General features: G+C 45.5%; 1 protein-coding gene and 1 pseudogene across 1 annotated transcript in view; both read left to right on the top strand.

Annotated features, from left to right (window-relative positions):
* On the top strand, positions 1 to 3,544 carry LOC137226157 (von Hippel-Lindau disease tumor suppressor pseudogene; annotated as a pseudogene).
* A 9,401-nt stretch (positions 3,545 to 12,945) lies between these two features.
* Positions 12,946 to 13,721, top strand: part of SYT16 (synaptotagmin 16) — a 280,210-nt gene continuing 279,434 nt past the window's right edge. Inside the window, exon 1 of the mRNA XM_067733949.1 lies at positions 12,946 to 13,038. Within this exon, the coding sequence (XP_067590050.1) occupies positions 13,026 to 13,038 (13 nt within the window). The 5' untranslated portion in view covers positions 12,946 to 13,025. The remainder of the gene's footprint in view (positions 13,039 to 13,721) is intronic.

Below are 13,721 nucleotides of genomic sequence, written 5' to 3'. Positions count from 1 at the left end.
GGCTTCAGTAGTTGCAGCACGTGGGCTCAGTAGTTGTGGCTCACGGGCTTTGTTGCTCCGCGGCATGTGGGATCTTCCCGGACCAGGGCTCGAACCCGTGTCCCTTGCGTTGGCAGGTGGACTCCCAACCACTGCGCCACCAAGGAAGCCCCTATGTGGTGTTTCTTTTGCTTGAATTATTTGGTTTAATATGCTGTATACGGCGGGTCTGGATTTTTTAAGAACAGTCTGGACAGGATCCTATTTAGCTGCAAGGAACAAAGGCACATTCACGTTATCTTAACTGCCGGAGGCTTATTTTAAGATTACAGAGGACAGGAAGGCGACCGCCTCATCAGAGCCATGGCTGGTAAAATGGTGCTTTGTCTTGTAGTGGGCGCAGCAGCTCTGATAGCTGTGGATGTCCCCTGCTCTGTAGTCGTCATGTGCTTACTTTTAATGTTTCCCAGCATCTCCCTTCACATAAAAAAGTGCTTTTCTTACAAGCACTTCAATATGAGGCTTTAAAAAGTCTTATTTAAGATAAATGACAAAAAAGCTTTCATATAATTATCTACAGGTTGATTTCAGATACCTTATCACCATAATACTTAATGAATTGGGCTATGTTAGCTTCAGTTAACTATTTTCAGTTAACCCACATAATTTGTTGAACTTCATATAGTGTAAATGATTTAACTGAAATGAATTTTGCTATAGCCTCAAATTTGTTAACTCTTCTGCCTTTGTTAAATGTTTTAAATAGTTGATTATCTCATAGTTTCCTAGTCTCTTGCAGCATAATTGATACATTGTCTATACTATTATACTTGGTTAACTGAAGGTATTATCTCTGTAAACTTCAACTAGTTGCCTATAAAATTTTCTCAGCAGAAACTAATGGTATTACATTTAAAAATGAAATACCTTGTCCTTTATTTAGAGGCCATATGTCTAGAAAGTCATTCTGTGTATAAAGATTAATCAACCAATCGAAAGAGATAGCTTATTTTCTTTAGTGTTACCATTGACACCCGACAAAATACTGAAGTACCGAGTTTTAGGCTCCGGGAGGTAGTGCCCCAGAAGGCGGGGAACGCGGAAGAGGCCGAGGGCGGCGCGGAGGAGTCCGGCCCTGGCGAGTCCCACCCGGAGGAGCCCCGCTCCCGGCAGGAGATGGAGGCAGGGCGGCCGCGGCCGATGCTGCGCTCAGTGAACACGCGCGAGCCGTCCCAGGTCATCTTCTACAACCGCAGCCCGCGCGTGGTGCTGCCCGTGTGGCTCAACTTCGACGGCGAGGTGCAGCCCTACCCGACGCTGCCCCCCAGCACGGGCCGCCGAATCCATAGCTACCGGGGTAATCTTTGGGTCTTCCTAGATGCTGGGACAACTGATGGGCTTCTAGTTAACCAAACGGAGCTGTTTGTGCCGTCTCACAATGTTGATGGACAGCCTATTTTTGCAAACATCACACTACCAGTGTACACCCTGTAACAGTGGTGCCTCCAGGTTGTGCGAAGCCTAGTCAAGCCTGAGGATTACAGGAGACTGGACATCGCGAGATCCCTCTAGGAAGATCTGGAGGACCACCCAAATGTGTGGAAGGAGCTGGAGCGGTTGCCCCAGGAGCATATTGAAAATCAGTGGACGGCAGAGGAGACTGAAGATTTTAATTGAAATTTACACTCCTGGATCTCGGCTTTTGACAGTCCTGACAAGTCTTGATCTAGATCTAGGGCTGGTCACTTTTTCTCGGCTTCAAAGTGTCTCATTCGTGGAGTAAAAATGCTCCATTGCTTAAAAGAAAGTTAACTGACCTCACTACTGGGCGCTGTGATGTTTAAGGGCAAATATCACAAAATGTAATTTAATGCCTGTCCCTTCTAGAAGTATTTATCAAGGGAAAGTAGTTGCATTTTTGCCTCCTAGTGAGTCAGGAAAGTTTGTGTAAGGACTTTTGTGTAAATAATTGAGTGAGAATTGTAGCTTATTCTTGAGTTGTAGGAAAGCAGTGGCATCTGCTTTTCATTCCTGTATCGTGGTTGGTGATGTGCCCGCGTCCCGCTCTGAGAGACCAAGATGTCCTTGGGGCAGGGGCATATCCGTCTGCCCTTTGACGCTCCAGTACCTCGCACGTTATGAGCCTTCCCTCAGTGTTTGCTGAATGAACATACCAGTGGCTACTTTGGTAGAAAGTGTTAGAGGTTTTCACCCTGTTTTTTGAGGGCGGGTGGTAGTGGGGACCTTAAAGTATATACAGTAAACGAATGTTTTCAAGGGCATCAATTTTATAGAAAGCAATTTTTATAATTTCCTAAATCGTGGCTTTTCTCTGTCCACTGTTGTTGCAGGGCTGTTTTATTTCTGTTTCTAAGCCAGGATTGGCTTTCCACAGTTCTTATTGATGATAGCTTTTTTGAAACTTGCTATCTGCACAGAAGATAGGAGAAAGTAGCCGTCCCCTTGTTTAATCATAGTATTAAAGAGCTACTCCTGTACTATAAATAGGTTTTTGCCAAATGTGGGTACTTCTGTTCCTTTTTGTAAATCCATGACATTTTTGTTCGATTCAGCAGGTTTTCATCAGGCAGGATCTGGTCACACTTTGCACCTGGCTGGAGGAGAGGACAAAGCCCTCCAGCCTCTCGGAAGTTACTGCTAACACACTGTGGATTCAGAGGGTAGCCTGGAATGTTTTCTAATTTTATACATGTACAGATCCTTTCCTATAGGCTGGACTTAAATTCATTAACTCAAATTCAGTACTTCTATCAGGCATCCTTTTTTGGTAGCTAATCATTAAAAAGAACAAACAAAAAACAAAACTCCCCAGTAGAGAAAGTGTTGGAAGAGACAAAAATAAAGAAGAGAAAAGATCCAATTAGGTACACTACTTAAATACAACCACTAACTTAACATTTTGAACTTTTAGCCTTTTTTTTGCTTGGTTTTACGTAGTTGAGATCATACCGAGTATAAGTTTTGTATTCCACTTTCTCATTTAACTTTATAACTTAAATATTTTTCCATGGTATTATAAGCTCTTCATAGACATGAGTGCAGCCTTCCTTTTATAAATAATGTTGGGATATTTCTTTGAGCACCTTTGAGCACAGTTCCTGTGCTCTGATATCAGAGTGAAGTGAATGGATCAAACGCCTTACAGTTTTCCCACCTAATCTTATTCTCTTCTTTCAACATTCAACAAATAAGTGGGCTTTTTTTTTTCTTTAGCCTGTTGTGGTACTCATTCAGTGACACATCTATAATTTTTTTTATCTAATTTTTTTGTCGAATTGTTGGGTAGGGAAGAAGAAATGCTGGTATAGAAGGCAGCCATATGATTTCAAAAGTGGGATAGGATAGAAGATTTAAGGAAGCCTGCTGGTGCTCGATTAGTTCAGTGTTGGTTTTATTATTTTTTAAACCTGTCTTTGTGTCAAAATGAGATTTCATGTTCCTGTCAAAACTTGCAACATGAGTACTGTGTTTTTTGTGTTGTCCAAGGAAGATTGAAAACCTACAGCATGTATGCACTCATTTGAAATCTTATGAATGTATTAAATGTATTGCTTTTAAGAGACTGTGATCTTATCTATTTTGAGTTTAAAAAAAAAGCTTTTTTGGATACATTAAATGGTCCTAAGTAAAGGAAAAAAAAATTGAATTACCAACAAAATTACCCATATACCTACTGTACCAGTAAATAACTCTATTAGCTTTCTTTCTGAAAATCCCTTATATTTACAAGTATAATTCATTCACAAAACTGCACTCCACATAATTGGGACTTAATGCTTCAGCGAAGAAAATGCAAATTGTAGCCTGTCTCCTCAGGGCTGTATAGTCAGATATCTCTTTGTCCTTTGGTGGATTTACACACTTTCTGACATCAAGTTTTGATCGAATGAAGAGAGTATCTCCAGCGATTTGTACAGTCTGGGTGACTACATGAAATAAAACTGGTGAGGCGTGGCCTTCCAGGCAGGCCTCTTTAGGCTGGAATTCTTGGTGCCAAGGGGAGCTAAGTCCTAGCCAGGCCATGGCTCCATCCACTGAGTTTTAAATTTTCACTTTGTTTTTTCATTTCTGAGAGTTTTATTTATATCTGCCTAGATATTTTTGATATTTTCTCATTCTTTGATCAGTTTTTTAAGTTCATCATTTATTTCATGAGATATTTCAAACATAATTATTTTACATTCTGTACTTGATAATTTCAATATCTGAAATTGAACAAATCAGTCTATTATTTGTTGTTTCTGCTAACTCTCTCTCTCATGGTTGGTTCTATCCTTGCTGTATTTGGTAATTTTCCTTTGGAGCTCATATATTTCTTGAATTTAACACGTGTGAGCTGGTGGGCCTAATTTGGGATGCTTCCCTTTAAAGGGGACTTACGTTTGCTGTTTTTTGCTGGCTTTTAGGTTTGTGCTTTGGGAGAAACAACAGCTACAATGAAGGAGCATAAATAGTACCAGAGATGCAGTTTCAAAGAATGACAGTAAAGGTTAGCTGGGAGTAGGTATTTGACAGTTCTTATTTAATATCGTTTATCAGAGTTGCAAACTAGAATGTACCAGCCATTAGCATCAAAAGCTTTAAAGTTGTTGTGACCCTCTTATACATGATTCTTGTAGCTTCAGTTTCCTTTCTCCTGCAAGAGGTGACAAAACATGGGACTCTAGAATGTGTGAGGAAGTGCAGACATTAGGTATAAGGAAAAACATTTGCATGCTGTCTGTCCAGGCTTCTTCCTATTCTGCAAGGGCTGGTGAGTCTTGGGTATGTTTACCTTTATTCTCACGTTTGTGTTTTTTAGAAAAGTGAATGATCAATAAATGATTTAAGTTTTATAGTTTTAAAAAACATTAGGAGCACTACCGTGAGCCAGGAATAGTAATATTCTTGTACCTCTAAAATCCCTGGAGTCTCAAGTTGGGGCTCAAAGTTTGGGTTCTTGATTGCAAGAGTTAGCAGTTCAACTCTGCTTCACTGGTCTCCATCCCACTTGCTTATGACTTACTGCCATTGCTCTAATTTTAGCCCATTGTTTTCATCTTCCCCTTGGAAATTTTCCTTACTTTTTAGTGAGCACAGGAATGCATGAATAATTATTTTTATAGTAATTTATTCGGGAAGAGTTAGAATAGCCTTTGAAAGTAGCTGATCTGTCATACTGCCAGAAGTGGGAGTCCCAGGAGTTATTAATTTATCATCACTTTAGAGAAGAGGAAACAAAGGTACAAAGATGTTAAGTAACTTGCCCAAGATCACAGAGCTGCTGAGTGATAAAGCCATTGTTGGAACCCACGTGGTCTGGCTCCAGAACCTATGCTTTAACCACCACATATGAGTCTGAATCTCAGGGGAGATTGCACACATATTACAAAGAATTGGTTGTTGAGACCATGAGAGATGATAGGATACCAAGGGAGTGTGGAGGATAGAGCAATGAACTGAGGGTGGAGCACCAATATAAGGAAAATTTGAGGGGAAGAGGACCTTGGAGAAGAACTATTGATAACGATATGAAATGCAGGAGGAAGTGTAAGAAAACAAAGTGTCACACAAGTTGAGGGAATAGAATTTCAAGGAGAGAGTGGTAAGTTAGTCATCATATGCAGCAGTATGATACAATAAAGACCAAAAATTATCCTTTTGAGTTCGCCAATTAGAAAGTCACTACCTTTATTGAGGGTGCTATAGACTGAATGTTGAATGTTTCTGTCCCCACAAAATTCATGTTAAAACTTAATCCCCAACGTGATGGTATTTGGAGGTGGGTGGGGCCTTCAGGAGGTGATTAGGTGAGAGTGGAGCTCTCATGAATGAGATTAGTGCCCTTATAAAAGAGGCCCCAGTGAGTTCTTATTCCCTCTCCTCTCTGTGAGGACACATGTGAGAAGATGGCCCTCTGTGAACCAGGAAGCAAGTTCTCATCAGACACTGAATGTGCCATTGCCTTGATCTTGGAACCACCAGCCTCCAGAACTGTGAGAAATAAATGCTTGTATTTTCAGGCACCAAGTTTATGGCCGTCTGAATGCGTTAAGACAGAGGGTGAATTTTTTTTTTCCAGAGGGTGAATTTTAGTAGCGTGTTGAGGATTAAATTGGAAGTGATGCACTGTGGATGGATCATTCTTTTCAGAAGTTTGCTTGAGGAGAGAAACTGGATGGTTTGGCGAGAGGGAAGCACAAGATCAAGAGGTCAAGACGTTTAAAGGGTTAGAAAATAGAACTAAGGAGAATGACATAAAAATGAGTTACTAAAACCATAAATTTTATTCTACCTTGAAATATATTATTATTGCAGATCAATGTTTTAAAACTTAGTTACATTTCCCCTTACACTTATCCAGCTCTGTTTTCTTATATCAAATGGAAAAAATATTAAATACTCAGAGGTAAAGTGAAGTGGGTATTTTATTTCCTGACAGCCATACTTCCCTCCTTGTCCAAGAGTTATTCCTTAAATAAAACACAGATCTGAAAAATTATATCTTGTTATTTTAGCTAAAACAAACAAGTATTTTGACAGAGAATCGGAGTTACTTAGCTTGGAGGCAAGAAAGCAACTATGTGGCCCCATAACTCTTGGAGCTTTTTCTTATGATATGAAGAATTAATTATTGAGAATTGTGACCAGTTCTTATCTTTATGAAGGATAAAAAGAAGGAATGGACTTCATTTTTAAACAGAGGTCTTTAGGTCTAAATAAGAGCCATTTATTAAACAAGTTTTTTTGTTTTTGTTTTTTTGCGGTACGCGGGCCTCCCACTGTTGTGGCCTCTCCTGTTGAGGAGCAACAGGCTCCGGACGCGCAGGCTCAGCGGCCACGGCTCACAGGCCCAGCCGCTCCGTGGCATGTGGGATTTTCCCGGACGGGGCCACGAACCCGTGTCGCCACCAGGGAAGCCCTATTGAACAAGTTTGTTAGCACTGCCTTTGTTTCTTAGTGGCTGATCTCTCAGCATTTAGTAGCTTATCAAGGCCTCCACTCTCCATTGTCAGAGAAGACCAAAGCGGAAACTCCCGGGTCTGAAGTTCCAGGTCTCCAGGCAGTTTTATTACCCTGTGAGGAAACGCTTACTTGGGTCAAATGTTCTCCAGTTTTAGGTTGTGTTGGAAACACCTGGGGAGCTCATTTAATATGCATGTTCCAGGGTCCCACTGCTACAGCTTCTGATCCAGTAAGTGCTGGTTGGAGTCTGAGAATATGCATTTTTAGCAAGTTCTTGGGGGGTGATTCTAGACCCGTTGCGCTGAGGCCCATACTTGGTGAACGTTGGCCGACTCCCGCCTTTGGCAAAAATCGAGAACTCTTAGGATGCATTCTCTGGCCCCTGCACGCCCCTCCTCCAGGCACACATGATCCCAGGGTTCGTATACGATGCTTGAGCTTTTTAGTATTATTTCTATAACTATGTATTTTTACTTTAAAAAAAAAGTGCTAAAATGTACTTTAAACAAATAAGCTGCCCTTCATCACTATTAAGAAAAAGAGGGCTTCCCTGGTGGCGCAGTGGTTGAGAGTCCGCCTGCCAATGCAGGAGACACGGGTTCGTGCCCCGGTCCGGGAAGATCCCACATGCGGCAGAGCGGCTGGGCCTGTGAGCCATGGCCGCTGAGCCTGTGAGTCCGGCGCCTGTGCTCCGCAACGGGAGAGGCCACAACAGTGAGAGGCCCGCATACCGCAAAAAAAAAAAGAAAAAGAAAAAGAAATTAATGTTGCATTCATAAAGAGTTTTGAACAGCAAAGCCATCATTTTGACCTATTTTTCTGCCTGGTTCCCCGACTCTCTCTTACTTTTTCCTGAGACTGGCTGTTCTCCCTTACCTCTTCTAAATTCCACCTTAGATTTCTTAAACATTTACCTGGCATCATGTATGGACCAGCTAAGAGGCAACTGCAGTGGGAGACAGGCAACCATAAGTGCTGTGATTTTTTAATTTTAAGCCCTTGATTCTCTCCAGCAACTGCTGGGAACTTAATCACCAAACTGCAGGGCCAGGACCCAGGCCTTCCCTCCACTTTCTGGACCGGACTTGTACCTGATTAGCCCATCCCCTGTGTGACTTGCAAGGGTTAAATCAGAGCATGATCTACTTATTATCTAATGCCTATTTTGGAAAAGCTGTCTCTGTCTATTACCATCATCCATATCATATCTGAATGTTCTGAGAGTTCAGATGCTTAGGACAGATAGAGAGTCCAAATGAAAATCAAAGGCAAGTTTTACATAAAACAAACAAAAACTCCTCGCTTCTCTTGTCAGATATATTGCTCAGAAGCTCGCAGGCTACATGCACAAATCATAGTTAAAGTAATTTTTCTATTTTCACCTACTCTAACAAAGAGACAAAGCAATAGCTTTTTCAACCAAAACTAGTCTCTGCCGTGATGCAGACCCACAGAAAGTGGCTGCAGCCCCTCCCCGCTCCCTGCTCTCAGGCTTGTTTATAGCCAGAGTGCTGATAAAGTCAACAGGATGTGGTCACAGGTCAAGGTTCAGAGGGCCTATACGGTGATTTCCATGCCACGTGTACGCCATGTGTATAAGAGGTATTTGTCCTCTCTTATTCTGGAAGTGAACTCAAGCAACATGGATGGTGACATTTGAGTCACAATTATGGCAAAGTCAGAAAAGCCCTGCAGCAGTAATACTTCAGTAATCACCTTAGCTAAAGCATTTTATGAACACATGGTTGGTCCAGTCTTTTCCCTGTCCCGACTCCCCTTATGGATACACAGCCCCAAGAGCAAACGTTCTCCCAGGCCATTCGAGCCTGTCCTCCTACTTAGGTCTTCAGGGGCTCCAGGCCCTGGGCCTCTGCATTCTCCCAGTCCCTCTTCACTCTTGCTGTGGCTTCATTTATCCTTCCAACCCACTGAGCCCTGTGGCTAGTAGCTATGGGGACACGGTGACCTCGAATTCCTCTGTCTTTTAGCCTTCCTTCAAGTCCCATCTCCTTCCATCCCCTGCTTTCCCCAGTGATGCTGGAGAAAGCTTCCACATGGCTGCCTTGCTTCCTGGGCTCCCGAGGCCTAATTCCAGGTGGGTCCTTGCTGTGGACCGGAAGTCCTTTTCTTCTATTCATCCCTTGGATTCCCTTTCACCTTCCTAACAGAGGCAGTTTAAACCCTTCCCACTGTCCTAAGCCCTCAACCTTCTCTCTGCTCCCTTCCTTGCTGGCAACTCAGCATGCGTCCTACATTACAGGGAACTCTGGGGCCACAGAGCATGACTGCACTCCCTCAACCTCCCTCTTCCAACCACAAAGAGGACCTTCATCAGCCTGTTTTCCTCAACTTAAGTTTCTGAGATGAAAAATGCATCTTTCTCTCCAAGGTGGAACTCTGTACACTGGTGATGCGAGCCACTCTCATCCAAAACCTATTCCCGCCTTTCTCTGTATTTCAGATCCTTTCTCTGCGGTGGCTCCTTCTTCTCCCCTTGGAAGTGTGTTGGAATCCTAGCTTGATATGGACTTAGGTAGTTTTCACTCCTAATATGTAACTTTATTTACCATGTCTCTTTTTAAAAAAATTTATTTATTTTATTTATTATTTATTTTTGGCTGTGTTGGGTCTTTGTGGCTGCACACAGGCTTTCTCTAGTTGCAGCGAGCAGGGGACACTCTTCGTCGTAATGCGCGGGCTTCTCATTGCAGTGGCTTCTCTTGTTGTGGAGCACGGGCTCTAAGTGCGCGGGCTTCAGTAGTTGTGGCACGTGGGCTCAGTAGTTGTGGCTCGTAGACCTTGGCATCTGTGGCCTTAGTTTGTGTAGAGAACTCAAATGGGCCCAAACCTTGGCTTTTGAGTTTCAAAAGCTAAGGTCCACATACAAGACACAGATTTGCAAGAAAACAGGATGTTTTAACAGTCATTTTTCCAGTCTCTTATTGGGAGACAGATTTCCTGGGCCATGGAGAGAGGAAGGGTCATCAAGGAGAGAACTGAGGAGATTCTTAACAGCCCTTCCCTACTCCCTTCTTCCTGTTGACAGAACCTACCTCATGGCAGAGAAGCTCAAAATAACAGACATTTGCTTTCCCAGCCTCCACTGCAGCTACAGTTGATGGAGGGAGCTTTTTACAAAGATTGTCTTCCCTGACTGCAGAGAGAGATGAGAAGGAATGCCCTCCCCCTCCTTTTGGAAAGTTGTCCTGTGAGGACATGAGGTTTCATTTTACTGTGATCATGAGCGGGGACTGCTGCCAACAGACTCAGAATGGCTGAGGAGGAAGAGGGAAGGAGTCTGACTTTCCACTGACACTGTTGAGATGCCAAACTAACCAAGGGACCACCCACCTTTGGATTCCTCACAATAGGAGACAATAAATACAACGTTCTTACTGTTTAAGCCACCCTTATGCATTGTATGTAGTTGAAAACATCCCGTACTCATTCCTTTTACTTTCTTAGAGAAAAGTCCCATTGCTAATGACCGGTGGGGGACCATAGAACTTACAGATAGATTGGGGCAATTGAGACTTAGGGGGATCTTTGTCTAACACCATATTAAACACGTCTTGTTTGTTGACAAACCATGCAGAGTTCCTCTTCATCACTACAGTAAAAGAATAACAAAAAAGTGATTGTGTGTGTGGCTTGTTAGAAAAGGCCTGAGACTCCTTCCCAGGTTTCCCTGTTTCCCCAGAATGGCATGGGCACGTCATGCTTTTTCCCCTCAAAAGCAATGGGAAGGTCAAGGAGAAAGAGTCAGACCCGGAGAGGCTTTGGGTGTGGGCAAGAGGACAATGGATGCCGCACTCGTGGACAGACAACTGGCGGTCATTCCTGACTGAGGAGGTCTGATGAGCTCTGAAATTCAGACAAGTGGCCCCTCACAGGGAGGACACGGTGCCCGAGGGCCAAATACCTCTTCACATTCCTGATGCTTTATAACCCTTTCCTCCAAATGTTTCCACAACTGCAAGAAAAAGTGGGGAGGGAAGTCTCTGAATTGCCTCTGAATTGATGGAGTTTATCGCGAACTGACTCAAATCAAGGTTCCTAACAATAGGTGGAATTTGGACTTGGGCCAGAAAATTAACTTAGCTGTAGAAAAGCGAATTTCTTTCTTTTACATATTTGAATATAAGGGCAGAAGTATCTTTCCTTCTGAACAATCGTCTATCTTAAAAAACAAAAAACCAATCTCACCTGAAGCCTGTTTTCCTCTGAAGCTCTCCATTCCTCATTCCCTGTACTGCCAAACTTTTGGAGAGAATTATCTATACCAGGGCCTCTACCTCTTTGAGGTCTACTTATTCCTTAACCCTCCTCATCTGACATCTGGCTCCAGGCTAATAAACTTGCTTTCGAACTGGTCATTCAGAAAACCATTATTGAACTTATACGTTGAGTTATGATTTTTCCTCTTTCTGACTTATACAGGTAGGCTCAATTAATGAATAAAGAACCTCACCAATGTTCTACTGACCCTTCAAATGACTTCAACCCAAATCACCATCTTCCCCCTCAAATCAGCTTAACCTCCTGTTTTGTGAGCCTCAAAACTCCAGGGTCATATTTAATCCTTTTTCCCCCCCCGTTCTCCATCTTACACATTTCAAGTCTTTCTGCATTGGGGCCTACCACAGAGGGTTGGTGTGAAAGCCAAATGAGTCAGATCTCTGAGGTTAATTATAAGTGTGCTTCAGAATCACCTGTGTTAAACACAAAATGATCAAAAACAAACAACAAAAAATTGATGCCCTCAGTCCCACTTCAGATGTACTGGCTCTGGATATGGGGCCCAATCAGAATATCCATGTCTCCCTCATCTGTGCTCTGTGGATGGATCAGAAAGGAGTCCTGGCTTGTTCCCTGGTTGCTTTCTGTGTCTGCCCAGCCAAATGGGAGCTGCTTCTGCCCCTGCCTTACTTCAGGGTCTTCTCAGTGTCTAGCCCAGGGCTGGGGTGATCCCTACGGGGATCCCTACTGATTGGGTGGAAGGTGCTTCCCCAAATGCAGCAAACAGATGTGTCTGTAAGAAGTAAACAGCCACCATATACTTCAGGACACATGTTGGAGTCATTTGATTGTTTACATCAGGGACATGGCGGGGGGGTCTCAGGTACCACTCCCCCTGATATACCAAGAGCCCATCGGAAATTGGTTTCTGGACTTCAGGAACATTTATACATCTCTCACAGATGGCTTCAGCTTGGAGCCCTCCTGAATCACGAAGGGCCTGGGAGGCACAAAACTCATTCATTGGCTCCCTCATTCAGTCTGATTCAGGGTACTCGAGGATCCACTCACAGTCAGCTGGTAGGGCTGGGTTGGGCGGGTGGTCCTCTGTTAATCAGATGCTCATCCAGGTGGCATCCAGTTAGTTGGCCATTTATTCAATCCTTCATTTATTCACGCAGGCCTCCGTCATATAGCCATTCACCCACCCACCCAACAGATATTTACTGAGAGCCTACTATGGGCCAGACACTGATTTCACACTGGAGACAAAACAGGTGGTTAACACGAGAAGCACGGGACCCTTGGAACCTACCAGGGTAGTGTTGGGCGGGTTTCCCAGGAGCTCTCAGGCCAGGAGATTAGTGTCCTGCACCTGGCTGAGCGGCGCCTCCCACTCTCAACTCTCTTTTCCTGCTTTGCTCCTTCCAGTGTTTGGAGGTGCCAAGCCGCAGGCAGGAAGGTCGAGGCAAGGATGAGGTGGACATTGGAAAAGGTGAGACGGAAACGAGAACGTAGCGGGGAACGTGGTGGGAAAGGAGCGCGGCCGGGAGCGTTCTTCCAAGGGGCTGCGTTCATTGTGTTAGGGGGAGGGTCGCGGAGGGAGGACAAGCGCTTCGAGGCGGGGAGGGGTGAGTCAGCCGCCCGGCTCCGGGGCTCGGCCGGCTCTGCCCGCGGGCCTGGGCTCTCGGGGCGCGGGGCGGCGCGGCGGGGGCGCGCGACGGGAGGGGCTGTGCGCGGCGCGGCCCCCGAGCGCGCGGGGCCTGGCGAGGAGCGCGCCGGCCCGGCTCGGCGCCGGTACCCCAGGCGCTGGCGGCCGCCCCGCAGCCCCGGGCCGGACCATGGCGACCGACAGTAAGTGCGCTCGGGAGGCGGAGGCCGCGGGTGGGAGGCCGCGGGGCCCGGGGGTGGGAAGTCCTCCTGTTTCCGACGCCCGCCTTTGTGCAGGGCTCGCGGGAGCCTCGGCCGGGTGCCCTCTCGCCCCTCCGCCGTCACCCTCTGCGGCCGGGCAGGACTGGAGAGGCACAGGCGGCCCTGGCAGCCCGTCCCGGAGGGATGTGGCAGAAGGACGTGCGGTGGACGCCCAGGTGGAGGGGACGCTCGATGCCGCGGGGCAGCGGGCCTTGCCAACGCAGCCCTTTGGGGGGTGTCCCCGGGCTAGAGCCGACCTTTGGGGAGCCCTGCCACCCAGGCGCCGCGAGCTCTTGGCGCTGAATTCAAGGTTCGCCCCGAGTTCTGGGCTGGGTTTGCGTGTTCGCCTTCTGGGCATAAGGGTGGCCTGAGCGATCGGCCGCCCAGTGGCCCCACGCGGGCCATGCTCCCAGCGGCCGGAGACCGAATCTGGTCACCATGGACAGTGAACGAGGTGAGCGCGCGGACGTGTCAGGTTAAAACTACTGAACGGAAGTGTTGGAAGGCTCTGGGTTGGCCTGCTTTCGGCATCTTGGCACCACTGCTTTATTGCTCAGTGCTTTTGGAAATGGAATCACATCTATGAAAGCTGGTTAAGTTAGCTGTGTTGGAAGCTGGGTGCGTGT

Source organism: Pseudorca crassidens, chromosome 1 (assembly GCF_039906515.1).
Source record: "Pseudorca crassidens isolate mPseCra1 chromosome 1, mPseCra1.hap1, whole genome shotgun sequence".
Taxonomy (NCBI): domain Eukaryota; kingdom Metazoa; phylum Chordata; class Mammalia; order Artiodactyla; family Delphinidae; genus Pseudorca; species Pseudorca crassidens.
Note: the sequence above shows the minus strand (reverse complement) of the source record. Positions and strands in the feature narration are given on the sequence as shown.